The sequence below is a fragment of the Leptonychotes weddellii genome, chromosome 15, assembly GCF_054177405.1.
Source record: "Leptonychotes weddellii isolate Sample4059 chromosome 15, ASM5417740v2, whole genome shotgun sequence".
Taxonomy (NCBI): domain Eukaryota; kingdom Metazoa; phylum Chordata; class Mammalia; order Carnivora; family Phocidae; genus Leptonychotes; species Leptonychotes weddellii.
The window spans coordinates 35,713,905-35,741,529 of record NC_138383.1 but is presented as its reverse complement, the minus strand read 5'-3'; the positions used below and the strand labels follow the sequence as shown (position 1 = coordinate 35,741,529).

General features: G+C 50.6%; 1 protein-coding gene and 1 long non-coding RNA gene across 4 annotated transcripts in view; both read right to left on the bottom strand.

The window, feature by feature from the left end:
* KSR1 (kinase suppressor of ras 1) overlaps window positions 1–7,080 on the bottom strand; it is a 143,772-nt gene extending 136,692 nt beyond the window's left edge. For all 3 annotated transcript variants that reach the window (XM_081805413.1, XM_081805414.1, XM_081805415.1), the window contains exon 1: window positions 6,467–7,080. In XM_081805413.1, coding sequence (XP_081661539.1) covers window positions 6,467–6,697 — 231 coding nt within the window. In that variant the 5' untranslated portion in view covers window positions 6,698–7,080. The remainder of the gene's footprint in view (window positions 1–6,466) is intronic.
* A 16,223-nt stretch (window positions 7,081–23,303) lies between these two features.
* On the bottom strand, window positions 23,304–27,625 carry LOC145717390 (uncharacterized). The gene is made up of 2 exons (XR_014140571.1): window positions 24,726–27,625; window positions 23,304–24,522 (listed from the first exon to the last, which is right to left on the bottom strand). It is a non-coding gene; the product is annotated as an uncharacterized LOC145717390 (long non-coding RNA).

Sequence of the window (27,625 nt, the reverse complement as noted above, 5' to 3'; positions counted from 1 at the left end):
CTGTCTTGGGCCAAGGAACGTTCCCTCTTCTAATAGGTCAGCCCAAGCCCCCTCCCAACTTTGCTGCAGGCAACCGCAAAACTAGAACCCACAGTCCTTGACACATACCCCAGAACCTCAGCCACGGCAGCTGCAAAACTAGAACCCATAATTTCTGACAAAGAACCCAGTACCTCAGCCTCGGGGACCATGTCCTTCCTGTCTCCTGTTCACAGTCCTCGATCTCATGGTGGATGCAGATGCAGGTGCAAAGGGGTAAATGCATAAAGGCTAACATTTTATTATAAATCCTGGCATTCATGTTGGGGAAGGGGCAATATATTATGCCCCAAAGATTTTATTTTATTTTATTTTATTTGAGGGAGAGAGAGCATGAGGTGGGGGGGGAGGGAGGGGGAAGTGCACGCGCACACAAGCAGGGGGGAGGGGCAGAGGGAGAAACAGACTCCCCGCTGAGCAGGGAGCTCCACGCGGGGCTCGATCCCAGGACCGTGGGATCATGACCTGAGCCGGAGGCAGGCGTTTCACTGACTGAACCACCCAGGCACCCCTATGCCCTAAAGATTTTAAAGAATAGGATTAGGCTTGCATGTGTTCCTATACTTTGAGCCAGCAAATTCTACTTCTAGGAAGCTACTCTCTGCAGCAGGATTTATAAAAGCAAGACTTGAAAACAGCCTGAATGGGGGCGCCTGGGTGGCTCAGTCGTTAAGCGTCTGCCTTCGGCTCGGGTCATGATCCCAGGGTCCTGGGTTCAAGCCCCGCATCGGGCTCCCTGCTCAGTGGGAAGTCTGCTTCTCCCTCTTCCACTCCCCCTGCTTGTGTTCCCTCTCTCGCTGTGTCTCTCTCTGTCAAATAAATAAATAAAATCTTTAAAAAAAAAAGAAAACAGCCTGAATGGCCAACACTGGGAGGACTGGTTCGATGAACTGATGGTATGACCACACAATGCAGCCACCAACAGTGATGATGTGTATCTGTGTACTGATGTAGAGAGAAGATACTGCATTATAAAGCAATGCACATGGTATGCTCTACAAATATATATGTGCACGTCGTATGCAAATGCAGAGGACAGAAACACTGGGAGAATATACAGCAAAATGTTAATAAGAATTAACCAGATCTGAGAGGTGGCATTATGGGTGTTTTTTTTTCTTTTGTTCATCCGTATTTTCTTTTTTACACCGAACACAGACCATTATGTGTATTTCTAAAATATTTTTGTAAAAAGTAGAAAGCTAAAGAATAGTCTGCACATCAGAGGGCTTATTCAGAAAGAATAAGGCAGGTATCCATTAAAAAAATTATGAGCAAGCTGATCTCCAGGCAGCTTCTCGTTTCTCAGAGTGACGCCAGCCCAGAGCTGGTTGCATCACAGACCTGTCTTGGAGGATGTGCCGGGCTGCACTTTAGGGAAGCAGACCCAAGCCCAGCTCAGAGGCTTCACAGCCTGGGGTGGCCACCAGCAGGCCCAGTCATCGGGAACGGAGCCACCCAACCAACACCCCTGCGCTGGCCACTTTCCAGGGCTCAGCAGCCACGATCCTGATCAGAAGGGCCAGCATGGCTGCCAGCAGCAGTTGCAAAGTTCAGAATGTAGGTTCCGGAGACCAGGCAACCCAGGCCCGGGCGCCTACTCGCTCAGTCTCCTAAGGCCTCTGAGCTGCGATGTCTTCATTTGCAAAATGAGAATAAACCCTCGTAAGGCAATATAAGCCAAGGGCCTGACAGAGTGCTCCACCCAGAACAGGTGAACAAGACTGTTTCTGTCCCGTGTCTGCCCCCACCGTGCTGGCAGGCCATTCCCATAACCCCAAAGGAGCCTACATGGCTTTCTCTTCGAACTGAATGTGAGAGAAGATTCCAATCCGTCTGTTCTGAAAAAGATGTATACTTTTTAAAAAGCACAGCTTAGAGAGGCTTGGTCGCAGGTGTTGCTACATCCCCCCACGGCTGCAGACACCGCCACTGAGGACCAGGCCCTCTGCAGTCCCTCTCCAGACCACAGCCAGCAGGCAGGTCCAGAACACTTGTGGTGGGGAATGCAGCTCCCTAGAATGTGGGGCCAGCTCAGAGGGGAAGGAGGCCTTCCCACTAGTGTCCCCAGGTAGCAAACTGGCAGCCTCCTGGCACTCACATGAACTTAGGCTGCAGACTCGGGTGAGGCCTTCCTCCAGCACCATCCAGCCCTCCCCAGCCTCGAAAACGGTAGCACCCTCTCCAGGCCACCGTTGAGGAACACCGGGGGCAAGTTCCACCAGGGAAAAAGTTGCCAAGGCAAAAGGAGACACCAAAGGGGACAGTGCCCCATCTCTGCATCCCTCCAGCAGGAGGCTGAAACTCTGGCAATGGAGCAGGAGAGAAACGCCCCACTCTGGAGCAATGGCTGGTGGGGAAAGGGAAACCAGCTTTCGCTCATAGTTCTGCCGGGGACATAATTTGGGACACCAAGACTCTGGGAGTATTTCCCACAACAACAGAAGGCTAGCCTGGCCAACCGTTCGGTCATATTCCTGATCCCTAAGCACTCAGCAAGCCACGTTACTGGACGCAGTAACGGTTCACCTGCCTGGCTCCCCAGTGGACTCAAAAGTGTACCCCAAAGACCAGGAGAGCATCCTCCCTATCTCAGAATCCTTGCCAGGATGGCTGCAGTTAGCTCAGCAGGCAAACCAGTAATAACTGAAGGTGTGTCCAGTGAACGGATGTTCATGCAAGCCCAAGGGCCTGATCTGTGAGGACGAAGGGCAGCCCTTTCCTTTCCAGCAGTTCTGGGGCGGGGTGGGGGGGGGGGTTGGGGGTTGGGACCACAAGGAGAGCTCAGGTACTCCACACAGCAGGGTTCTAACCTCTGCGTCACCCACAATCAAGCTGGGTGAAAGGCAAACCCCACTGACGTTCTGAGTAGCATCAAGTCCTCCCCTGGGCGCCTCCTGGCTCCCGGGCCATGCCTCAGCGAAGGGGCCAAAACGCAGACTGTACCTACCACAGCTCCCCAACGTCACCTTCCAGAAAGGCCCATGGGCAAGATCCTTTGGGGACTCCTTTCTCCAAGTCACTTGCATAGCAGGGATTTCTCTCTATAAGAGCACAAGGTGGGAAACTTGGTATGCCTTAGCCTCTTCTGGAAAGTACTAGCAGGTAGGCAGAAAAGGACAAAGTTACCATGCCACTAAACGTGAATCTTCACGAGGCACTGCTATCTCCCCAGAGCCCAGCACAGACTCGGCCCACAAAGGATGAATACATGAGGGAATGAACTGGCTGGCCTGGGGCTCCAAGCCCAGCTGTGAGGCCAGCCAGGTGTCCCGACGTGAGCACATCTGGGAACGAGAACATTCTATCCTGCCTCGGTGGAGTTCTCAGACCCCCTAGGAGGGTCTGATGGAGCCAGGGAACCAGCTTCCACTAGGATGAAGTAGCCTCACAACTCTGTTTACAAATTCAGGCTCTGAGTTCAGATTTTGTCTCCCTCCTTCCCCATCTAGAGAGAAGAAACTGTGTGGTGAAGGTTGGTGGATTTCCAGGAAATACTAGGAGACTGAGAAGGGTCCAGCACACTGGCTAGCAGGTAGAAGGCAAACATTAAAACCCCGGCTCCTTCCACTCTTTCGAATCCAAACAGGACCACTACACAGAGAAAAGTCCTCACAGGGCAGCTGGACATGCTGACCCCCCACACATCATCACAACCTGCAATCTCGGGCACCAGCAGCTGAGCAGGTCAGAGACTTCCAGGGGCATCCCACGTGCTGTTTCTGCCAGCAAGCACTTAGTGAACGAAGGCCAGAGTGTGCTGGGGTTCCTAACATGCTGGGAGAAGTCGGGCGCAGTTGCGTAAGCCAAGCCCTCTGGTCAGCCCCTTCCTTCAAAGGCCAGGAATCCAGTGTTGCAAGCATAGTCTCTGAGGGCCCTGGCCTGGAATATGATGGGAGAGGAGCTTGCAGAACAGAAAAGAAAGCCAGAGCGGACATCACCACTGCCCTGCTTACCTCACTGCATGCTGGTGGGACTGTCTCCTGGCCTGGGTCGCCCACCTCCAGGAAACAAGAGCCAGCTCTGTCAAAGTACCTTCTCCTGAAGGGGGCCTGGGTCGTGAATGCCACTGAACCCTCCCTCGGGAAAGTTTATAGGCAGAATCTTCTGGTAGTAAGACACGGACTTACAGACTCGCAACACTGCAGGTTTCTGTGGTCTCATCCCCATTTTACAGATGGGAAAGCTTGAGGTTCAGAAGTCATGGGACTTGCCCAAGGTCACACAGATCCCCAAACCTGAACTCAAAACTGTCCGCCACACTGTCCCTATCAGCAGAATTCTTTGACTACTTCCCCCCTATTTTATCAGTTTGGTAAATCTGGGTTTTAGAACTATTTTTAAACAAGGGCATATGTAACAAACGTTTGATTCTACCCAACTGAGGGCCCTTCACTAAACCACTGAATTTAGAGCCACAAGAGCCTGAAGAGATCCACTCCAACCTCCCTGTCCAGGTTAGGAGGCTCAGGCCTCCAGGGTGAAGAGACGCATTCAAACTAGCTGGAGGCAGCCCTAGGGAACCAGTTCCTGGGGTCTAAATTCCCATCCCAAAAAACAAACCAGGTCCTGCCTTTTCAGGGAGTGGGGTGGACCCAAATCCACATCACAATAGAGAGAACAGGGAGCTGGGTATTTCCCCTTTGGACCTTTGCGTGGGTTTCTGGCCTCTGAATAAACAGCCCAGAGACCCAAAGAGCTGGATGCTTTGGGGTGTCCTGATGGCATACCTTTGCCAAAACGAACAACCCTGAAAGTCAGCGTACCTAGTGGGCAAGGCACCATTTCCAGGGAACAAACAGTAACTGGTTCTCCCGTATCCACTCTGTGAACCAGGAGCTCTTCAGAGCGACACGGCGGACAATCCAAGAGAGGCCCACACAGAGAACTTTCTCTCATCTCAGTAACACAGCCGTCCAACCAGACACATGCTGCCCAACGATGATCCCTCCTCCGACAACTAAGCCACACAGGCCCCCTACTGTGTCAGTTTAAAAACTGAACTTTGCTAGTTAAACACATTCGACTGTGTTCAAGAAACCAGTTTCTCTCACCACTTGGAAAACAGCAGCATGCGTGCAAGAAGGGACAGCTGCCGGGGAGGGGGGGGGGGGAGTTGTGGGTTATTTGTTTTTTAAGCAAAGCCCTGGTCATCACTGCTATAGCAACCGGAACAAAAAGAAGAATAGCCAGCACTGATTAGATGCTTCCAATGTCCCTGGTTTTGTAGCTCTTAAGAAAACAGAACTGCAGGAGAGAAGTCACCCCCAAGCATTTTGGATCAAACAGGGATTCAGGCTTCTGGTGTGCTCAAATCACTGACTGGCGGAGGCAATCAGCAATAAGGGGTTGGGGGGTGGGGAGCAGGGAGGTTGAGAAATGAAGGTTCTAATAAAACAAAACATCCCCAGATCTGCAAAGGCCAGATGTACCAGTGCTAGGCAGAAAGAAGGCACTTCTTCAAGATGGGGTAGCAATGAAGTGGCGCCTGGCATTTCGCAGCCTTTCGAGCCTCTGGACAAAAGCTAGTTGGGAATGCACTAGTTTCCCTCTATTGTGTATGGGGGAGGGTGAAGACTCCCCCTTTCTGAGAACCCAACCACCTTTCTGACTGGTTCTTCCAAATCCTTTTAATACTGCACTTCCCGGCTATAATTTGAGGGAGGAGGGCCTGAGGATCGTATTCTTCTTTACACTGGAGAGCAGCTCCTCCAGAACCCCTTAAATAGTGTCATCTTCCCACCAAAGGCGTCGTGCCCCAGCACAATCCTCCCTAAACCAAAATCCAGTGTGTGAGGAGGAGTGGGGGAGTCGGTGGGTAATTATATTTTGAGCAGAGAAATGCTGTGGCTGCGCGAACGGAAATCACCAAATGCCTGAACAGTAAAAAATGCAGTTTCAGCAAACACGTTTTGAAAAGCGGCAGACAAAAATCCTGGAGGAGAGGAAAGGAAGGAACAAGCCAGAGTCCGGGGCGTGAGGGGAAGACAGAGAGACAGAGAATGGCGGGCCTGTGGTCACACTTCAGGGGGACCCCCCACGCCTCGGCACCCCGGCCCACGGCTGCTCGTCACAGTCACACAGGGAAAAGTCCAGCGTGTGACTCAGTGGGAGAATAAGTCCTGCAGCCCCGCAAAATGGAAATGGGGTGGGGGCAGAGATGGGGAAGCATGGGATGTCCGCGCGCAGCCCACCCCGCCCACGGGCGCCTCCAGCCTCCACCCCAGTTCCCACTCCGCCCCTCCCCCCCCCAAATCCCGCCCAAGGTGAGGAGCTGGTCTAGGGTCCCCAAGCCGCCGCATCAGCGAGTGGAGGAAGGAGAGGAGGGGGCGACCCGAGCTCCAGGATGCATCTGGGAAGGAGTGCACCGGGGCAGCGAGGGAGGTGCGGTGCTGGGGGCCGCTTCCCGGGCGCGCGGCCCCCTTACCTCCAGGGTCCGGATCTCCTGCTGGGTGAGGTCGTTGGACACCGCGCACTTGGTACGCAGCCCGCGCAGGCTGCCGATGGAGATGTCGATGAGCTTCTGGAGCTGGCCGCACTGCTGCAGCGCCCGGCTGGCTGCGGCCCCGGGGCCCCCGTCCGCGGCCGCCGCGTCCCCCCCGCCGCGGCCCTCCTTCTTCTCCCCCATCGCCGCCGCGCGCAGCGCCGCTCTATCCATGCCTCGGCATCGGGGCCGCGGGGTGGCCGAGGCGGGGAGCCCGGGGGGCGCGGGCGCCTCGGGAGGGAATCCGCGAGCCGGGAGGGCTGGACGAGGGGCGCCCCTCGGCGCAGCCGGAGCCCGGACGCGAGTACAACCGGCCGCCGAGCCCGCCGCTCCCGCCCGCCCAGCAGCGGCGGCAAAGCGAAAGGCGCGGCGACCCGACGGCTGCGGCTCCCGAAGCTTTTAAGTGGCAGCGGGGGCCGGGTCAGGGTAGCTGGGCATGCTGGGACTTGTAGTCCGCGCCGCGCACCTGCCGCCCGGCCCGCGCCCTCGGGGCCCGAATCCGCGCCCGGTGCCCTGAGCCCCGCGCCCGGCGGCCCAGAGCTTCCCCCCTCGGCGGCGGGCTCGGGCTGTGCGACACCGCCCCGCCCCTGCGCCCCGGGAGTCGCTGCTACGCTCCAGCTCCTCCCCCGGATGCCCAGAGCCGGGGGAGCCTCGTCTCCCCCGCCCTACCCACCCCCCCACCAGCCCCCCCACACCATACTCCCGCCTTCAGTCTGGGGGCTTCCCACGACCCCCGGATGGGGCGGGGCAGGGGCCTGGAGGGTCCGCTTCCTGCAATTCTGCAGCCGCAGCTGAACCCTTGGAAGATGGGGACAGTGGAGGTTCCAGAATTTCTATGTGGGTTTAGGGGCCGCCATCTAGTGGGAAGGGGCCTAAAGTACTTGTCCTCCAGCTGGTTCGCAGAGCACTGGACTCGAGATTGTCTACGCCAAAGGGAATGCTCAAGCCTGGAGAAAGACGTCAGGGCTTTCTTCAGGAACTTATTTACCCACCAAAATAAGTATCCCATCCCTCCGCCACCCCAACTCAGCAGGCGAGTCCAGACGCCTGGGGTGGCACATTGATTTGTCATGGGCTTGGAGTGCTCCCGAGCAGACAGCCTGGGCTCAAATTCACACTCTACCTAGCAGTGTGACTTGGGCAAAGTGAGCTCACCTCTGAGTGTCTGAGTTTCTGCATCAGTGAAAATGGGGTGATAACAGTACCTAGGGTTCACATAAAGAATGAGTTAATGTATGGACCTAAATTGATTACTGACACATTTGTCACTGGATAAATGCTAGTAATTGCTACAAGCCAACCTCAGATCTCCTAACCACGGCCCCATACGCCCACTGTGGACATGGGCACAGTACCCCGACTAGCTTGTGTGTGCCTGCCTGTCTATGCCTTCTAGCTCAGCATTCAAGCTGCAACCCATCCCCGCACTCTCCCCTCCACCCCCCATCTCCTGCGGGGTTCACATGTGCCCTCTTACTCGGCTAAACTGAAAAGCCAAGACTCTAATCAAAAGCGCACAATTCCATACTTCCAACATCTGCTATCCAGAAGGAGTATCTCTGAATTTTCTCTTGTAAGTGCCTTGGCTGCAGAAGCGGCTGGCTAATTTATCTTTGTATCCTCTTGCCAGAGCCAAACACAGCGCATGGCCCACAGCAGGAGCTCCATGAAGTTGAGCAACCCATTTCATGAATTCTTCAGGCACATCCTGCGCTGAGTTTCTCCTATCTTTCAGGTCAGCCCAGGCCTGGGCACTTTCTCTCCGTGTCTGTCTTGTCTGTGTCTCCCCTCTTTTTTTGAAGAATGAGAATTGTACAGGAGGTAGGGTCCCAGCATTGTATTCCTGCCTGAACTCCACACATAGTACTGGGTGGCAGTTTATATTAAACCCCCCTTTAATGTCATTTGAAATTTCAAAACTAAAATACAAAACTATGATAACTTTAAAATGTGCTTTTGCAAACGAACCCCTCCTCTGACAATTTTCTGAAACACAAGAGGCTTCCTCCCTAATTCTTGCCCCTTCCCACTCCTCACTTAATTTAAAACAGGACTCCCTGTTCTGTATCTATGAAGCCCCCCACCCCTGACTGTTACCTTAGCCCAGCCCACGGCCCTTACAGAAGAGTAGTTAACTTCCCTGAAAGGGAACTGTGCACTTGTTCTCCACCTGAGTGTGAATCAGAATCTCCGGGGAGCTTGGTAACAGGCAGTGATGGACCCCACCCTTAGGGTTTCTTTTCTTTTCAAGATTTTACTTATTTATTTGACAGAGAGAGAGAGACAGCGAGAGAGGGAACACAAGCAGGGGGAGTGGGAGAGGGAGAAGCAGGCTTCCTGCGGAGCAGGGAGCCCGATGTGGGGCTCAATCCCAGGACCCTGGGATCGAGCCCGATGTGGGGCTCAATCCCAGGACCCTGGAATCCTGACCTGAGCCGAAGCAGACAGACACTTAATGACTGAGCCACCCAGACGCCCCACCCTTAGGGCTTCTGATTCCGTGGCTTGAGGATGGGGCTGGAGAATTTCCATTTCTAACAAGTCCTCGGGTGCTGTTGCTGCGGCTGCCGTGGGTCTGGGGGCCTGAACTTTGAAAGCGTTGGTGTAGAGGAAGGTCAGTGGGCCCGGAGAACTATCTCCAGGGACTGTCCATAGTGTCTCCCAGCTGGGCTGGTCGAGAATCTGTTTGTTCAGCAGCCAGAGCTGCCAGGCTTAAGTGACTGACTCACTCTAACTCAATTCACAAGAGGTTTCCTGGTAAGTGCCTATTGATGCATTTACATTGAGCTGTAATTGCCACTGGGGCCTGGTTGACACATTTTCCCCCCAGGGCCACTTTGGGTAGTAACCGCCTGCCTGGCAGTGGTGTTGGGGCTGGAGACTGGACAAACCCCAGCTCCCTGGCTGCTGTCTCGCCAGGCTCCGCGCAGCCCGGCCCTCTTCTATGGACACGGTCTTCCTTCTGATCTGTTGGAAGCAGTCAGTCAGGGACTGCTCACCTACCCACTCCATCTCAGAGGCACTGACGCCCTGCTCGGGAAGGTTCGGGTGTCCCCTCAGCCACACCTTTACAGAACTGCCTCTTAGAGATGCAGAAAGCTAGGCTTTACAAATAATCCCTCCATTCATCCCTTTAACATTCAGTAAGTACTCCTCAAGTGTTTACTTAGGTGGCCGGCCCTATTCTAGGCTCCGGGAAACAGTAGCGAACAAAACAAAAATCCTTACCCTCAGGGAATTTGTATTCTGGCGAGCGAAGACAGACAAGGAAGAAAGCAGTGGGATGAATGCCCACTATGGCAGATAGTAACAGGTGCTGGGTTGCAGCAGAGAGCAGGGAGAGGGACAGGAAGTGTGGCGTTTACGACCTTCCCTGGAGCTGTTTCAGGGACCGGGGTGTTCAGTTCTGGCTCGGAATGGCTGTCTGACCCCAGGCAAGCCCTCTCTAATCTCAGAGAGTCTTTCTCCTCATTTGCAAGATGGAGGTTACATATTGTGAGGATGGACAGAGAGATCTGCAAAGCGAGAGTCACAGAGGAAGGGTCTGACGTATTTATTTTTATTTATTGGTTAAATGCTTACTATGGGCAGCACTGTTCCAAGCGCCTTATTTAACTCACTTAACTAATGTTAGTTACTCTCCTTTCCCACCCTCCTGAGTGAGTCTCTCCTGGTTTGATGAATTCATCCATTACGTGGTGATTCTTAGGCTCAACTTCATCTCCAGGCTCTTGAGACTTTCTCTGTGGCATCCTCAGTATAGAGAGTTCTCCCCTTCCTTTCCCCCTCCCCTCTGCCTCAGGCACCTGCTTTACAGGCTCACTAAGTCTTCAAAGCTTGCAAAACCCTGCGTGCGTCTCAACACCACGCAGCCGCGTGGGCAAGTTCATGCTTAGACCCAGCAGGCACGAGAAGGGCAGCTGCCATGTGCCAGGCTCTGGGATAGGACAAGCGAAGGAAACCAAGTCCTTATTCCCGTGCAACAAACCTGAGAGTAGAGACAGAAGTTAACAAGTCAGCAAATATATTACCAGAATAAATTCAGGGAAGGATAAGTGGTGTGAAGGGGGAAAGCTAATAGCTGATAGCTAGTCCCCAGGATCTGCGGTGCTTCATTAGCTGAAGTGGTCAGAGAAGCACTCTCTGACTGCTCTCGAATTAAGATCTAAATAAGGAGGAGCAAGGCAGGCATGTGGAACTCCGAGAAGGGGGCATTCTAGGCAATGGGAACATCACGTGCAAATGGCCTTAGGTAGGAACAACTTGGCACACTCCGGAAACAGAATGAACCAGTGTGGCAACAGCACAAGCAGAAAAGAACAGGGGTTGGAGAGGACAGGGGGACTGCTGGGAAGGGGTCCAATAAAGTAGGACTTGGGCAGGAAGTTTGGATTCTTCTCTAAGTCTTTGTTAGTCCTAATGTGGTCCAAGATTCCTGCATCGCCTGGGAGCTTGTTAGAAATGCAAGGTCTCCAGCCCCACCCCAGAGCAGCTGAATCGCAGCCTGGATTTTAGCAAGATCCCCATTTGACTTGTGTGTTCAAGCTTTTAGAAGCATAGCTGTCTAAGGGCACATGCAAAGAAAGCCCCATTCCTGACAATTTTAAGTGTTTTAAAACATCTCTCCGACCACTGGAAGGGTGGATGTGAGAGACGCAGGGGTACACAGCAGGGGCACTGGTTATGAGTCTGCCGCAGTGGCCCAAGTGAGGTCACAGGTGCAGAATCAAGCGCAGGTGCGCGAGGAGGATACGGAAGAAATAGACAGGATGCCAGACAAGCCCATGGGTTGAACGCGGAAGGAGGAAAGAAATGGTTTGGGCGATCTTGGCCGCTGCCCCTCCTAAGACACTGGGGGGCGCTGTCGGAGGAGCCTTACCCTGCAGCCAGGCGTGGCCACACCCACTCGCCCCATTCCCACCTCCACGCCCAGGATTGTCTCAGGACTGGCAGGTGGCAGGCTTCTCTTAGAACCTAGGGCAGTACAGGAGAAGCTTTGCTTTCATGGATTTTACCCTCAGATTATCCGGGAAATGCACGGAGTCACCCTGGAGAGATGGACTCCATTATCTGTTCCCTGGGCTCATTCATTCATTCATTCATTCACCAAAGATTCGCTGAGCCCCCCAGTAGGCGGTGCCCTGCGCCTTGTGCTAGCCTCTGGGAACAGAGCAGCAAGTGACACATCACTTTATAGTTTATAAACAGACTTTCCTTTGAAAGGAAAGCTCACAGTAACCTGTACTGTGCTTCCTAAGGCCCGTCCCATCTTGCTCGCCAGCTAGAAAACCCCACGGGGTCCCCGTTGACCTCAGGGTGAAGTATGAATTCCTGAAACAAGGAAGGCCCACAAAGTCGTTCATTCCCAGGCCCCGCTGCCCTGTCCAAGTTCATGTGCCACTCAAGGCTTTTTTGAGTCAAATGTCCCAATTGTAAAGAATCTGATGACAATAAAAAGTGTCTATCCAGGAAAGAAAAATACACACACATCTCACAGTTGTGAAAAAACTTCCTGGGGTTTGTGGGGCCCCCTTGAGGGTATCCATGAACCCCAAGGGCTGTAGACAAGCTTAGGAGCCCTGCTTAGCGGTTGCTCCTAACTGCCTTTACTCAACCGTCGTGGGTCACACCGGGGAGTGTCATGTCACGGGGACCTTGCTCAGTTTGTCACTTCTGCCTGCAGTGCTTCCTCTCTACCTCCCCCACCTACATTTTCACTCATCCTGGAGATGGAGCCCCCCACCCCCTCTCCCACAACAGAAACGATCTTTCTAACTTCCAAATGCCCACAGAACCTTGCACACACCTTGTATTTTTGGTTCTTCCCCTGCCCGTTTCCCTGACTGGATAATGAGTCTCCTTGGACTCAGACAGATTCTGTATGATCTTGGGAAAGGTTTTCACCTCCCTGAGCTTGTGCTCCCTCATCTATAAAAATGAGTATAAGAATCTCTCCCTCAGCACGGGTTGGAGTGAGCACTGGGTGTTATAGACAACTGATGAATCACTGAACTCTACCTCTGAAACTAGTAAAACGCTCTATGTTAATTAATTGAATTTAAATTAAAAAAAAAAATCGTCTCTCCCTCCAGGGTGGCCCAGAGAGATAAAGGAGGTAGAGAGGCCTGGCACACAACAGTGCTTACATGTGATTGAATAAACAAATGATGGGTTGCATTTTATTTTCTTTAAAGGTTTTATTTATTTATTTATTTGAAAGAGAGAGAGCAAGCACAAGCAGGGGCAGAGGGAGAGAGAGAAGGAGAAGAGGGCTCCCTGTTGAGCAGGGAACCCGACTCGGGGCTGGACCCTGGGATCACGACCTGAGCCGAAGGCAGACGCTTAACCGACTGAGCCACCCAGGCGCCCCGGGATTGCATTTTATAGGCGAAGAAGCCAGGGCCTCTCTCGAGGAACCCTGTGTAGCCTTAGGTGCTCGCTCTAGAAGAAATCACCACCACCGGTGTCACGTGGTCAGAACCCACTCTGGGTCAGGTCACAAGAAAGAGCCAAGTTGAGAAGGGTCCTTTTTAGCCCTGGGACTAGAGTCACACCGGTTGCCATGTACTTCTTCAGGCAACCTGGCGGAGAGAAACGCATCCAGGGAAGGCAGGAGGTGATGTGGGTAACCTCTACTCTCCTGACCCTTTCCCCTCCTCCACTTTCAAATCCTTGCCCTTCTGAGCCACCAGGGTGTGTTCTGCATCCTGTGGCTTCTGGTACCAATCTCCCACACTCTTCGGCTCTGTCACTGTGGGCTCCAGCTTCCCCCCACCCCTGTGCTTCATCAACCCTCCCACCTGTTCCCATTGTCACCTTTACCCACTATCCCCTGCGCTCGGCCTTCCTTCCCTCCTTGCCCTATGGAGAGTCCTCGATCCATCATGACGGCCAGTCCCTGGCTAGCCCCCTCAGTGAACTCGGCCCTCTCTTCCCGCCAGAGGAACCTGGCTAATGAAGTCCCAGCCCTTGTAAAACCCAGCCCTCCACCTTCTCCAGGCCCGTGCCAGAGCAGCTGAACAATATTGGAGAAAAACAGCTCTGCTGACGGGCTGCTCTTTAAATTCATGACTGCAAACCTCAAATTGGCAGTTCTCAGGCCTGGCAAGCCTACCAACCTTTCCTAGAAAGTTCATTTTCCCATTCTCAGAGATGGCTATTTCTTTCTTTTTTTTCCTTAAAGATTTTATTTATTTATTTGTCAGAGAGAGAGCGTGCACAATCAGGGGGAGCAGCAGAAGGAGAGGGAGAAGCAGACTCCCCACCGAGCGGGGAGCCCGATGCGGGGCTCGATCCCACATGACCTGAGCCGAAGGCAGACACTCAACTGATTGAGCCACCCAGGAGTCCCAGAGATGGCTATTTCATGCTTTCTTCTATCTTTACCAATTACCTTGCACTTGTCAGCTAATGTTCTTGGCTCATCCTTCAGTGAGAAACTAGAGGCCATCAGACCAAATCTACAGCCCTGTGCTCCCCACCCATCCTCCTGTGACCACAGAAGAGGTGCCCTAGGTGCCCTGGTACCCATCCCCTCCAGCAGGCTTGAGGCCTCCATTCCAGCAAGTATCCTGCTTTCTCCTGTATCTTCTCCCTTTCTGCCCTGTTATTCTCATTTGCACACAAACATGTTCTGGTATCCCCCTTCATGAAAGAAGGAAAGAGAAAGAAAGAAAGAAAGAAAGAGAGAAAGAGAGAAAGAGAGAGAGAAAGAGAGAAAGAAAGAAAGAGAGAAAGAAAGAAAGAGAGAGAGAGAGAGAGAGAGAAAGAGAGAAGAGAGAAAGAAAAGAAAGAAAGAAAGAAAGAAAGAAAGAAAGAAAAAGAAAGAAAGAAAGAAAAAGAAAGAGAGGGAGGGAAGGAAGGAAGACAGGCAAGCAGACCTCTGTAGTAGTTAGAGTCCTGGCAAGAAGCAAAATTTCACTCAGATGGTTCAACTGACCTCAAAGAAGGGGCCACTTACAACATTAAGGGAGCAAACAAGGATGCTAGGGCAGCCAGAGATGAGCAGCACTGGGTAGGGCTGGCAACTCCTAGTGCAGAAAGACCAGGAGAAGGAATAGTGCTCTCTGCGCCATGTGGGAGGGGACAGCATAGGGGACAGGGCTCTCCTGCCTTTGCCTTCTCTTGGCTGAACCCGCTTGGGAACATTCTAGCAGGACAGTCTAGGTGATGCAGTACAAAAGGGTCCCCCTCCCAGAGCCCAGAGTGGGACACGAATGGGCAGAGAACATCTTGGATGGGAGACCGGCCAGCACCCCTTGCTTTTACCCCAAATGCCCTTCCAGCTTCTGCCCCGTTTCTCTGCTAACCTTCATAGCACAACTTCTTAGAAAAGTTGTCCACACTCAATTTCTTTACTTCTCATGCTTTCTCCAACCTACCAGTCTAGCTTGGTCTCCATCATGCAGCCTGACAACCTTTCCATTTCAAGGTTGCCAGTGGTGGCCATGATCCCAAATGAGAGACAGCCTCTCAAGCAGTGGCCACATCGCCATCTTGAAACAGTTCTCTTGGCTTCAGTGCCCCTCAGACCTCTGCTTTTCTTCCTACCTTTCTGAGTGCTATTGCTTGGTCTTCCTTGCCAGCTCCTCATCCTCTCCATCAGCTTGCTCCAGAGCTCCATCCAGGACCTGTGAGGACTGCCACCTTCGTGCCCGCTCTCCGGTTGACCAGATGCACGGCGTCTTCTTACCCTTCAGCTCTCAGCTCACGTTCCACCTCCCCACAGAGGATCCCCCTGGCCACACTCTCCAGAGCAGCCACTCCCACCCTTGGCGCTGGGTCATGCTGCCCTGTTTGTTTCCTTCCTCGGCCTTACCGCTATTTGTCAACCTGCTTGGCTTATGGATTTGTTTCCTTCTTTATGCAGGGACTTGTTAGCCAGCAGTGGTGCCCATTCCTACATCCCTAGTACTTACAACAGTGCATGATACATAGCAGTTGCTCAACAAACAGCTGTTGCATGAATGATCAGGAACTTTGCCAATGTCACATAACAAGATAAAGCCAATAATTTAAGAATGCTGTTTTGCTTTTGCAAGACTGAATTTCCTGAGAGGCACTTAAATATCCTATTGGATCCTTTGAAAGCAACTCCCTTTCCTATTCAATTTATACTCACATCTATTATACGTATATGTGAAAATAACCTGAGCAGAGAATCTGACAATATAGACTTGGAAGTAAATGGGGCTCTATATTAGTGTCACATAGTTCCATAAAGTAAAGACTCAGAAGGAGGTCATCTCTTGGCCCCATCTGGTTAATGGTCAAGGGCCAGGTCAAGGGCCAGCACTGTGGAATGAGGCCAGACCTGGTTTTAAATTCCATTTCTAGGGGCACCTGGGTGGCTCAGTTGGTGAAGTGTCTGCCTTCAGCTCAGGTCATGATCCCAGAGTCCTGGGATCGAGTCCCCTGTGGGGCTCCCTGCTCGGTGGGGAGTCTGCTTATCCCACTCCCTCTGCCCCTCCCCACCCCCGTGTTCTCTCTCTTTCTCTCTCTGCTCCCTCTCTCAAATAAATAAAATCTTTGAAAAAAAATTCCATTTTAACCCTCATTCATAATGTGACCTTAACCAAATCACTTTCTCTCTCTGAGCCTCTAGGTTCCCCCATATAATTGCCTGGCTAGGGCTGTCACAAGGATTAAGTGAACAGCTCATGAAAAGCCCTCAGCCTCTAAGCCTGGCACTGTAAGCACACTATATTAGTTCCAATCATTTCCACAGCTCTGATACAATTTTCCAATTTCAGAAGCCTCCCACTGATCACAGCCTGCAAAAGGGAGCGACGAACGGGAATCGGGGAGGTAAGGGCTGGAGGCTGTTTTTGCAGGTTGTTTGAAAGGTGGCGGGAAATGGCTAGAAATTAAAGATAATGGAATATCCCCACCTGGGTCGAAGCACTGAAAGGTTATGGTGCCCATTCCCACAAATAGGAGCCAGAACAAAAATAAGACCACAAAACAGAAAATCTGCATGTATGCTAAAGTGAAAATGGCTTTTTTTTCTCCCTAGATTTTCTAATTGCAAAATTCTAGATAAATTCATGGAAGCTGAGATCTTCATTTTCCAGTGCCCTTGCTGTGATCCAGCGCATATCCGACGCCAGGTAAGAAATTCCTAGGATCTGACTGCCAAGAGATACTTCTACACCTGTAATATAACTAATGATAAATGATAACGTGTTGCCTTTTTTATTGTCCCATTGTTTTTGAAATTCATCTGAGTCCTTTCACCTATATTAGTTTGCTTGAACTCCACATCTTCGGGATGTGGTTGGTACTCCTTGGGTTTAAACCCAGAGAAATTGATTGCTGGGGGTCGGCCCCACATTCACAGAATAACCAAAACGTAGCCTAGGCCCCTGGAACTACCAAATCACAAGCCAAATGACCTCCGAATTACTCTTCATCATTGAACCAAATGAACCCGTTTAATTAGCATAAAGATCTTTCTCAAGCTGGATTTCATATGCTGGGAGGACTTGTTTTACAAGAAATTGAGGCAGCACTAACCTAGTCCCAGGCAGAAGACAGACTTGGAAAGGTTCCCTCCTGCCACCTACAGCTCCCCATAAACACAACTGTGTCCCTGAAATACCATCATTGGAGAAGAGTCTGTTGTCTTGGACTGATATTCTTACTCCCCTGATGGGACTAGAGAGAGCTGGGTGGGTGGAGAAGTGCCTAGAAGGGAAAGGGGCTGCTGAAAAATACTAGTTCCTACAATTATTTACATACCTGCCGATCATCCCCATTCTATGGAGGCTGAAACGCAACAAACCTGTGTCTATTCCCTGTGGCCTGGGCATCTGAGGGGACTCTCAGCTCAGGAGCATAAAACGAGGTCACATTTCTGGTTAATACACACTTACAAGGACTTGAAACACTCACCCTCCTTAATCATAGTCTTCATCCAGGCTCTGTCCCCGAGGGTGTCAAGGCCTCCCCTTTGGGAGCTAAGCCAATCGCACAAAGCTGCCAGGGCTGTGATGAGCCTCCACCAGCCCCAGGTGCCAGGTGCCGGGCCAACCTGGTTGACACAGGCTCCACCCCTCCCCCTAGATGCTCTCGCCTCACAGCTGAGACCAGTGGGCCAGGTTGAGCGATTCTTTACAAGGCTCAGAGATAAGGTGCAGATTTTTTTTTTAAAGATTTTATTTATTTATTTGAGAGAGAGAGAATGAGAGAGAGCACATGAGAGGGGGGAGGGTCAGAGGGAGAAGCAGACTCCCTGCTGAGCAGGGAGCCTGATGCAGGACTCGATCCAGGAACTCCAGGATCATGACCTGAGCCGAAGGCAATCGCTTAACCAACTGAGCCACCCAGGCGCCCAACGTGCAGATTTTTAGCTAACATATACTGAGCACTTATTACTTGCAAGGCACTGTTCTGACCACTTTTAATGCATAGCCCAGGATCCTGAGGGCCACCTTATGAGGGAAGTACTATAACTACTAATCCCTACTTACGACAGGGAAACTGAAATTTAGGAAGATTTAACTGCGCTTCACTGGCTGCTCCTTCTCAGTCTCCTCGCTGGGCCTCCATCAGCACCCAGCCTCCAACCACGGAGCACCGGGGCAGGCAGGCCTCGGTCCTCCCTCCTTGGGGCTCACCGGGCCGTCTCATCTGTAAGCTGAACTTGCCCCTGGGCTCCAAATGCCACCTGCCTCTCCGCATCTCCATGTGGATTTCTAACAGACAAATGCCAACTCAGCGTGTCCACATGGAGCTCCTGATCCCCCCACCCTCAGCCTGCTGCTCCCCCAGTCTTCCTCATCTCAGAAGATGGAGACACCATCCTGCCCCTTGCTCTGCCAAAAGCATCAGAGTCATTCTTGATTCTTCCCTTTCTTTCCCGACAGCTAGACTTGAAACACACACACACACAACACGTACACACCAATATGATATGATAAAAGAAAAAAATTGATAAATTGGGCTTCTTTAAAATTCAAAATTTGGGGGGCACCTGGGTGGTTCAGTTGGTTAAGCATCCAACTCTTGATTTCAGCTCAGGTCGTGATCTCAGGGTCGTGAGACTGAGCCCCGCATTGGGCTCTACACTCAGCAGAGAGTCTGCTGGAGATTCTCTCCCTCTCCCTCTGCCCCTTCCCCTGCTCATGTGTGCATGCGTGTGCGCTCTCTCTCTCAAATTAATAAATTAATCTTTTTTAAAAATAAAAAATAAAATATAAAATTTTTGCATCTCCAAAGACACCATTAAGAAATTGTGAAGAGACAAGCCATAGAAGGGGAGGAAATATTTGCATTTAATTTTACTCCCTTCCCCAAATCTGCTAGAACTACAGTAAAGGAATGTTTTTTCCTCCCCAGTAGAAGAGACAATAGCTATAAAATCTTGGGAGCTGGAAAGCTGATAGAGGAGTGGTAAGAGATCTAGGGAAGCTGAGAAGTAACCAAACCAAAAAGTGAGGCAATAATGAACTCCTGAGATAACAAAATGGTGCAGGAAAGAAAAAGTAATCATAGTCTGCTACTGTTCCATTCAGCCATGATTGGCATGTCCATAGTCGTAACAGTGTAAGTACTGAATGTTAATCTAAGTAAAAGTAGAATATGATGGCATTTGGAGGATTGGAAGAGGGGTCTTAGTGGTGGAGGACAAGGAAAAGATTTAAGACTAAATCCTCATTTTGCACAGTTTAAAGTCAATAATTAATCCTGAAAAATCATACAACAATCTTATAGGCTTGTTATTTTAAGCTATAGAGGGGAAAAAATCCAAAAAAAAAAGACAGTTAAAAAGGTAAAAAATATTTGCTACAGGGGCCCCTGCCCCTGTAATGGCAATGGTTAGGGAACCTTGGTTTTTCATATTGACTCTTGTTTATTATTTGACTCTGAGCAAGCACAACTTTTCACAATTAAAAATTTTGCAAATTGTTAGGGCGCCTGGGTGGCTCAGTTGGTTAAGCATCTGACTTTGGCTCAGGTCATAATCTTGGGGTCCTGGGACCAAGCCCGGAGTCGAGCCCCACGTGGAGACCATGGCTCCGCGATCAGCAGGAAGTCTGCTTCTCCCTCTGTCCCCCGCCCCGTGCTCTCTCTCTCTCTCAAAAATAAATAAATTAAATCTTAAAAAAACAAAACCAAAAACTGCCAGCTTCCCTAATTTTCACCCCGTTGGTCCCCACTTAGGACCACCATTGAAAACCAAATACGCATCCCTAACCAATCACACGGGATGCCCTGCTTCTATCAGCCTCCTCTGGCTTCCCCTGCCAACAGCCTCCAGTCCGGGCGCACCTGAAGCCTCCTCCCCTTTCCTACTCGAAAGCATTCCCACCCCTGCCCGCCTTTGAGGCTCTGCCAAACATGTGGGCAGACTCTCTAGGGAAAGCTCTGAATACATTTGTCTGTTCTTTGCTCTTTCCCGAACTTTGGACAAGGGGCGGCAGGAGTCATGGAGACAAAAGGACAATCTGAGGTTGATTTTGGAGATGAATCAGGCCGACCTTGCTGAGGGACTGAAAGGGGGCGAGGGCTCCAGGGAAGGAAAGAGGGGAATCAAGGAGACTCACCAGGTGGATGGGGGCACCATTAACTGAGCTGAAGGCTAAAGGAGGAGCAGGAGAGTGAGGCTGGCTACAAGTCAGAAGTCGGGTTTTGATGAGTTTGAGACGCCTATTAGATGTTGGTGTCCAGGAGGCACTTTTACATCTGAGCCTGTGGTCAGAAGGGATCAAGCAAGAGAGAAGATGTGGGAAGGGCTCCTATGAACATGGCTTTCATAGCCAGGAGTGTGGATGAAATCACAGAGGGAGAGAGGAAGAGAGGAAGAGGCAGGACTGAGCCCTGGAGACTCCCAGGGTCAGAGGTGGGTAGAGGACGGGAGACCACAGAGAGAGGACCTCCCAGTGCGGATGCAGGGAACCTGCTGCACCAGAGCGAACCCCGCACTCCTCAGCATGGCACTGGAGCTCTGGGCCACCTGCCGCCACCTTCCTCTGTGGCCTCATCATCCTGCCATCCTCCTTTGGACCAGCGTATTTCACCAGATGCGTCTCATTGCTTCAGACCTTTGAACATACTATTTCCTCTCTAGGATTTCAAAAGTGATGTAGACTCATTATCAATAACTCAAATACAAGGGTGATGCTTGACACAGAAAGTAAAAGTCTCCAGTAATCAGTCCCTCATCAATACGCTTCTGGGCTACATCCTTCCAGATGTGTTTTCTGTGCACACACTAGAGCCCTCTCTCTCACACACATATAGGCCCGCAATATCTCCCCGGCCACCAAAAATGGGAAATGCCTGCTTTAAAACTTGCTTTTTTTCCTTCTTCTTTTTTTAAGATTTATTTATTTGTTTTAGAGAGAGGGAAAGGGAGAATCCTCAAGCAGACTCCCCGCTGAGCAGGGAGCCTGATGCAGAGCTCCATCTCATGACCCTGAGATCATGAGATCCTGACCAAAATCAAGACTGAGACACTCAGGTGCCCCCAAACTTGCTTTTTCTTCTTAATATGTCATGGACTCTTCCCAGGTCAGTACGTAGATGCTTCATTCTTGAAAACAGATGTTCAGACTTCTTTGTATGGATTGATCACAATTTAACCATTCCCCACTGATGAAGCCTTGCCCCCTATCTTTTAGCAATTACAATGTGGCATTGCTCTAATTTGTACATTCAGTGCAAATTCATGCCCTTGGACAAATTCCCAGAGGTAGGATTGTGAGGTCAAAAGAGGTAAATGCTGTTAATTTAATAGATGTTAACCGAACTGCTCTCCAAAGACCTCATGACAATTTTTGAATGAAATTCCTGTTTATCCACATTCTTGCCAAGACTGGATATTGTCGATCATTTTAGCTTGTTCAATTCTGTTAGATTATATTGTATTATTGTTTAATGTGCATTTCTTAGAAATAAAATAAGGTTTCTCATAGTTTTTCATATTCTTTGCCCATTTTTCTATGGGTTTTTTTTCTTTTTGATTTGTAAGCCTTCTTGGTGTATTCGAAGAATCAGCCTCCTGTCTTATGTAGGTGTTACAAATATTCTGTATTGATTTGTTTTTCTTTGTTTATCTTTATTTTTGCTTTATAAAGGTTTAGAATTTTATGTGATTTTTTTTTTTTTCAGATTTTGTGTGTTGTGCTTATGGAGGCCCTCGACTTTCTGAAGTTATTTTCTGTAACTTGTCTTTTTTCTAGAACTTCACTGGTTTTATTTTCTTACATGTAAACATCTTAGAACCATCTGGAATTATTTGGGTGTTGAGAGACAGAGACCTAGTTTCTCTTAGTAAATATTTATTGAATGAACAAATGAATGGGAGAGACATTCTGCAGCCCTAAGTTAAGTTGATGGCCTCCTAAGGGTTTAGATTAGGTGCTTAATAAGGTTATTCATTCAACCAATGTTTCTAACCATGCGCCCATGTGGTGGAATGCGCGTGACTGTTCCCGTCAGGGGAGGAAACAGACAGTAGCCTGATAGCACAATGGATTAAAAACTTACAGAGGAGACGTATGCTCTGGGAAAGCATGTGATAAAGGGGGCTGCACTAGCCTGGGAGGTCAAGAAAGGTGTCTCTGGTTAGAGAAGCTTCTAGGGTGGGACACTCTCGGGACCAGCACCCATGGGAGAGTGAAGGCAGCAGGACTGGGCAGAGGGAGAAAACCATGTTGTAGCCACAGCAAAAGTCTCAGCGGATCCCAGGCGCTCTGAATGATGACAAAGGGCCTGGGTCTTCATTATGCTTCCCTCCTCTCCTCCAGTGCTCTAGGCAGTGGACTAAGGCTGCCCCCACACAGCTCCTGGAGAGGCCCCCTCTATGAGAGTCAGCCTCCAACCCGCCAGCAGCTGGGAGAATGAGAGCCCTGATCCTGAAGAGGACTTTTGGGTGACACACCACAGCACCCACCCCAGGAGTCCTCCCTAAGAAGTGGAGGTGACCCTTGGGTACTGATGGATGAGTAGGAGTTCACTAGGCACAGAGAATGGGGGCTTCCTACAGCACAGTGCCAGGGAGACTGATTAGGGGGCTAGTGGGTGAATAGGTTCATGTAACACCTTCAAATCTGGACGTGCACATACAAAAAAAAAAAAAAAAGGAAGACAGAAAAGGCAAGTCTAACAGCCCCACCCTCAGAGCCAGCTACTATTAACATTTTAGCATATTTTTTTTGTCTTTCTTCTCTGCATATTTTATTAAAACGCTAGGATTTTACAGTAGATATGATTTGATTTTCGGCTTTTTTTCTTACAAAGTTTTTCCTACATTTTTACTGTTTCTAATCACAAAAACCAGCACCTGCCAATCACACACAACTCAGAAAGTGCAGATTTTAAAAAGAAAATTAAGAATATTCACAGTCTCTCCTCCCCATTGCGGCTATCATCCATATCCTTTGTTATGTGTATCTGTAGCTAGCGTCTTAAAGAATGAGTCTCTAAACCAATCACTCATCAGTCTCCTTTGAGATCCCTGGGCTGGAGTCAGGAGCCCTGGGCTCAGTCCTTGGTCAGACATTAATAGTTATAAGGCCCTCCCCTCCGCTCCCCTCCACTCCCCTCCACTCCCCTCTGACAATGCTGAATTGTGCCTAAGGGCTAAAATTTCCAGCCTGGACTTAACTATAATCAGGAAGGGTGGTGGCCAGCAGGCCCCAGGGCTGAAGGGCGAGGTTGGGGGGGGCGGTGGAGAGAAGGACCAGAAAAGAGGCCTGGCACTACCATAAGAAGGTTTTGCTGCCCCTAGCCTGCTGAGCATCCTCTAGGGTGGGAAGGGGCAAGGCCCCAGAGCTGTTTTTTTTTGTTTTGTTTTAGTAGATGCTCTATAAATATTCATTGGCTTGAGTTGTTCTCAAATAGTTTCTCAGTAGTCATATATGCATTTTGTTGTCTAAATTGGACTGAAATCTTTTTTAAAGATTTTGTTTATTTGAGAGAGAGAGAGCACGCGCACAAGCAGGCAGAGGGAGGGGGAGGCAGAGAGAGAGAGGGAGAAGCAGGCTCCCTGCCGAGCTGGGAGCCCAATGTGGGACTCGATCCCAGGACCTTGGGATCAGGACCTGAGCCGAAGGTAGACGCCCAACTGACTGAACCACTCAGGTGCCCCAGAGCTGTTTTTATTACCTGGAGTTTCCCACAGCTCCTTGCAGTCCCCTCAGTGTCCCAGGCCCTCTCTGGCCCAACCCAATCCTCTGCCTGCATCTCTTCCCTTCTCCTGACCCAGCTTGGTTCACTCCTACCGATCCTTCAGAACTCAGCTCCTGGGACACCTCTTCCTGGGAGCCTTTCCTGCTTCCCCAGGAGGAATTAGACTCCTCCTCTGTCCTCTCAGAACCTTACACACCTCACAGCACATACCACAGGACACTTTGGGCACCTGTTTCGTGGTCTCCCACCTAGGCTTCCCCCTAAATTCTGAGCTCCTTGAGGGCTCTGTTGGAGGGGAAAGTGCAGGGAATCCCAAGGGGGAGTCCAGGGGAAATAGCAAAAGCAGAGTGCATGCCGCGCCATCGTGCTCTCAGCTCGATGACTGCAAAGCAATGGACTATTCGTCACCAAGCTGGAAATGACAAGCAAAACCTCCAAGTGCCACTTCCTGGAAGGAGCTCCCACCTCCCAGCAAAGTGCAGTCCTTGAACCATTGTAGTCCTGTTGCTCTGGAATTAAGACCAAAGGCCTTAGTGTGGCTTTTAGGGCCTGCGTGATCTGGCCCCTGTCCACTCCTCGGTCTTAAGCTGCTCTGCTGAGCGCCCTGCTTCCTTCAGGCACTCTGGCCCTCTGTCTTATCCTAGAAGGCACGACACTCTTTCCCTTATGGCCTCTTCATGACACTGTTTCTGCTGCAGGAACTCCCACCTCATTCAAACTCCACAACCAGTTCCTTCCCTGAAGAACCCCACCTATTCTGAGGAACTCAGCTCAAATGGCACCTCTTGCAGGAAGCGCTTTTGGATACGCCATGCAAGGTCAAGTCCTTTCCCAAAGCCCTATGTGTTTCTCCTTCCTAGCACCTGCTGCAGATGCTTTTATTATTTTTTTTTAAAGATTTTATTTATTTATTTGAGTGAGAGAGAGAGCGCAAGAGGGGGTAGGGTTAGAGGGAGAAGCAGACTCCCCGCCGAGCAGGGAGCCCGATGCGGGACTCAATCCCGGGACTCCGGGATCATGACCTGAGTCGAAGGCAGTCGCTTAACCAACTGAGCCACCCAGGCACCCCATGCAGATGCTTTTAAATGACTGTGTCACTTAACATCTAAGTCCCCTGCTGGACTGTAAGCTCTGTGGAGGTAGGGGCGTGTCCATCTTGTTCAGCACCAGCCCCCCAGCATCTAGCCCAGAGCCTGGCACAGAAGGAAAGATGGGGGGAAGGAAGGAAGAAAGAAAGAAAGAGCAAGAGGGAAGGAGGGAGGGAAGGAAGAAGGAAAGTCCCCGAGAAACATAGCATTCTTAGTAATAGAAAGATGATGGAACATGAAACACGATTAATTAAGTCAGGCACATAAATAGAGGCCCATATGTCAAGGTTCTATTTGTTCTGTGACAGTGCAAAATCTGCACATTTTTCATTAAGACAGAAACAACAAACAAACACAAAACCACATGCACCATCTCCTGGTGGACCTTCTGCTTTCCCCCCCCGGAGTGAGCCCCTCTCTGAAATCAGTCTAGATGGCAGGAGCAGGTGGTCCCCCAACTACAGACCGACTTGGTCTGGGTCCAGGAAGTTGAGACCCAGAAGCCAAGCTGAAGGCCTGCAACCAAAGGCAAGATCAGATGTAGACTGATTATCTCCTCCGTGCCAAGTACTGGACTTGGTGGTTGACTTGTTTAATCCTCAAAGTCTGTGAGGTAGGAACTGTCATCCTCATTTTACAGATGAGAAAACTGAGCTCCCAATGGGTTGAGGAATTTTATTAATATCACATAGTTCTGGGGGTGCCTGGCTGGCTCCGTCGGTGGAGCATGCGACTCTTGATCTTGGGGCTGTGAGTTCGAGCCCCACATTGGGCATGGAGCCTACTCAAAAATAATAATAAATAATGTAAAAAAAAAAAAAGTCACACAGTTCTGTGCCCAGATCTACCTGACCCCAACAACCATGCTCTTTTTTCCCTGTAGCTTCTCCGACCAAGAGGGAGAGGCACAGGCAGCTGCTGTGGGCACAGTAACTAATGGGTTTAGAAGCCTAGGCTTCCATGGGCAACACCTACTGGTTTTGTCTACCCCGTAGCCCTCCCCCTTTGTGGCAGCACAGCCCTCTTTCCAGCAGGAAACTCATTCTTCGAGGGGACAGTGAGCTGGCCCTGCCCTTTCTTCACCTAGCTCCCAAAGGGAGACAGACCCGATCCCGCATTCACATCTACAGGCTCTGGAATGGGCACGTGGTCAGGCAGGGCCAATCAGAGGTCTTCCCTGGATTTGAGAGCTGGATCTACCGGTTAAGGACAGTCTTTTTCACGGAGGTGCTAAGTAAGTAGGAAACAGAATTGGGGCTGCCCTGGGACATCTTTCTTGCCACATGAAGGTCAGCTGAGGACTCAAACCAACAGAGGGAGGGAAGCAGAAAAGAGACATGAGACAGAGAATGCCCTCAAGACCTCTTTGGAGCTCTGGATCCAGCCGCACCTGCACTGCCCTTGGACTTGCCACATACACTCTTTCTGTCCTGAGCAGGTGCAAGCTGAAGCAAAGTTAGGCACACCAGGAGGGAGAAGATAAGAGCGTGGACCAGGAGGGCAGCGAGGCCCGGAACTATCCAAGCAGGACAGAAGAGTCTTCCAACCCAATTTGGCGCCATCCTTGTCACCCACCCACCAGCCTGCCATGTGACTTTGTACCCATGGTGTACTCCTCTGATCGCAGGCCTGCCATCTGCAGAGGGATGTACTAATTTGCAAAACCACACCAGAGACTGCTTGTTCCTGGGAAACTTCAGAGAAATGGGAAATTTTCCAGTGAAATCAATACAAAGAGATCTTTCGAGGGGCGCCTGGGTGGCTCAGTCGTTAAGCGACTGCCTTCAGCTCAGGTCATGATCCCAGGGTCCTGGGATCGAGTCCCGCATCGGGCTCCCTGCTCTGCGGGGAGCCTGCTTCTCCCTCTCCCACTCCCCCTGCTTGTGTTCCCTCTCTCGCTGTGTCTCTCTCTGTCAAATAAATAAATAAAATCTTTAAAAAAAAAAAAGATCTTTCGAGGTCTGGAGAGGGAGGAGAGACTATTACTTTACTGAGTTGTGTGTGTGTGTGTGTGTGCGTGTGTGTGTCAGGCCTCACCTGCTTCAGTGCAGACGACTAAACCAAAGGTAGGGATTCTATGCTTGATACTCAACGCATGTCACTCACTCAAATAGGAAATATTTTTGGAATGAATGAAACATTCATTCCAGTTAATCCCCACAAGAGCCCAATGAGAAGAAAGTTCAAGACAAGGAAACCGATTCTCAGAGAGGCTCAGCAACTGCCCCAGAGCCCCAGAGCTGGGAAGTAGCCAGGACAGAATTCAAGGCACATCTTATTTGCATTCTTGCCATTGCCCTAGACTGACAGAAACCATCATGTCTGTAGGATATGACCCCTTGGGGGTCTCTAGGAACCCCAGAAAGAAGGTTGCATTAAATGACTTTTGCAAATAAGACTGAACAAATTAGATGAGGAAGGGTGTGTGATTGCTAACATGAAGGAGAGAGCCACACTGTGGGGAGTCAGGGGTGGGGAAGGGGGAAGGGTGTCATTCCAGAGGGAGAAGGAAACCCTCAGGCTTGTGCCCTGGGGTTTGTCCCAAGAGGACTGAGCTTCCTACTTGCAAAGATCCCTAGAGGGGAAGGAAGGGAAAGGGACTGGGAAGCCCAGGTACTTTACCCTTGAGTCTTGTCTCAAACATTTATCTGAAACTTTTGAAACATTTTCTTATGGGGAAAAAAATACTAACTTCAAAGCTTCCTTGTCCTCTGTGTTGGGGGAGGAAGAGTGTTTTGTGTTGCTTTTTAAGATTTTGTTTATTTAGGGGCACCTGGGTGGCTCAGTCGTTAAGCATCTGCCTTCGGCTCGGGTCATGATCTCAGGGTCCTGGGATCAAGCCCCACATCTGGCTCCTTGCTCAGCAGGAAGCCTGCTT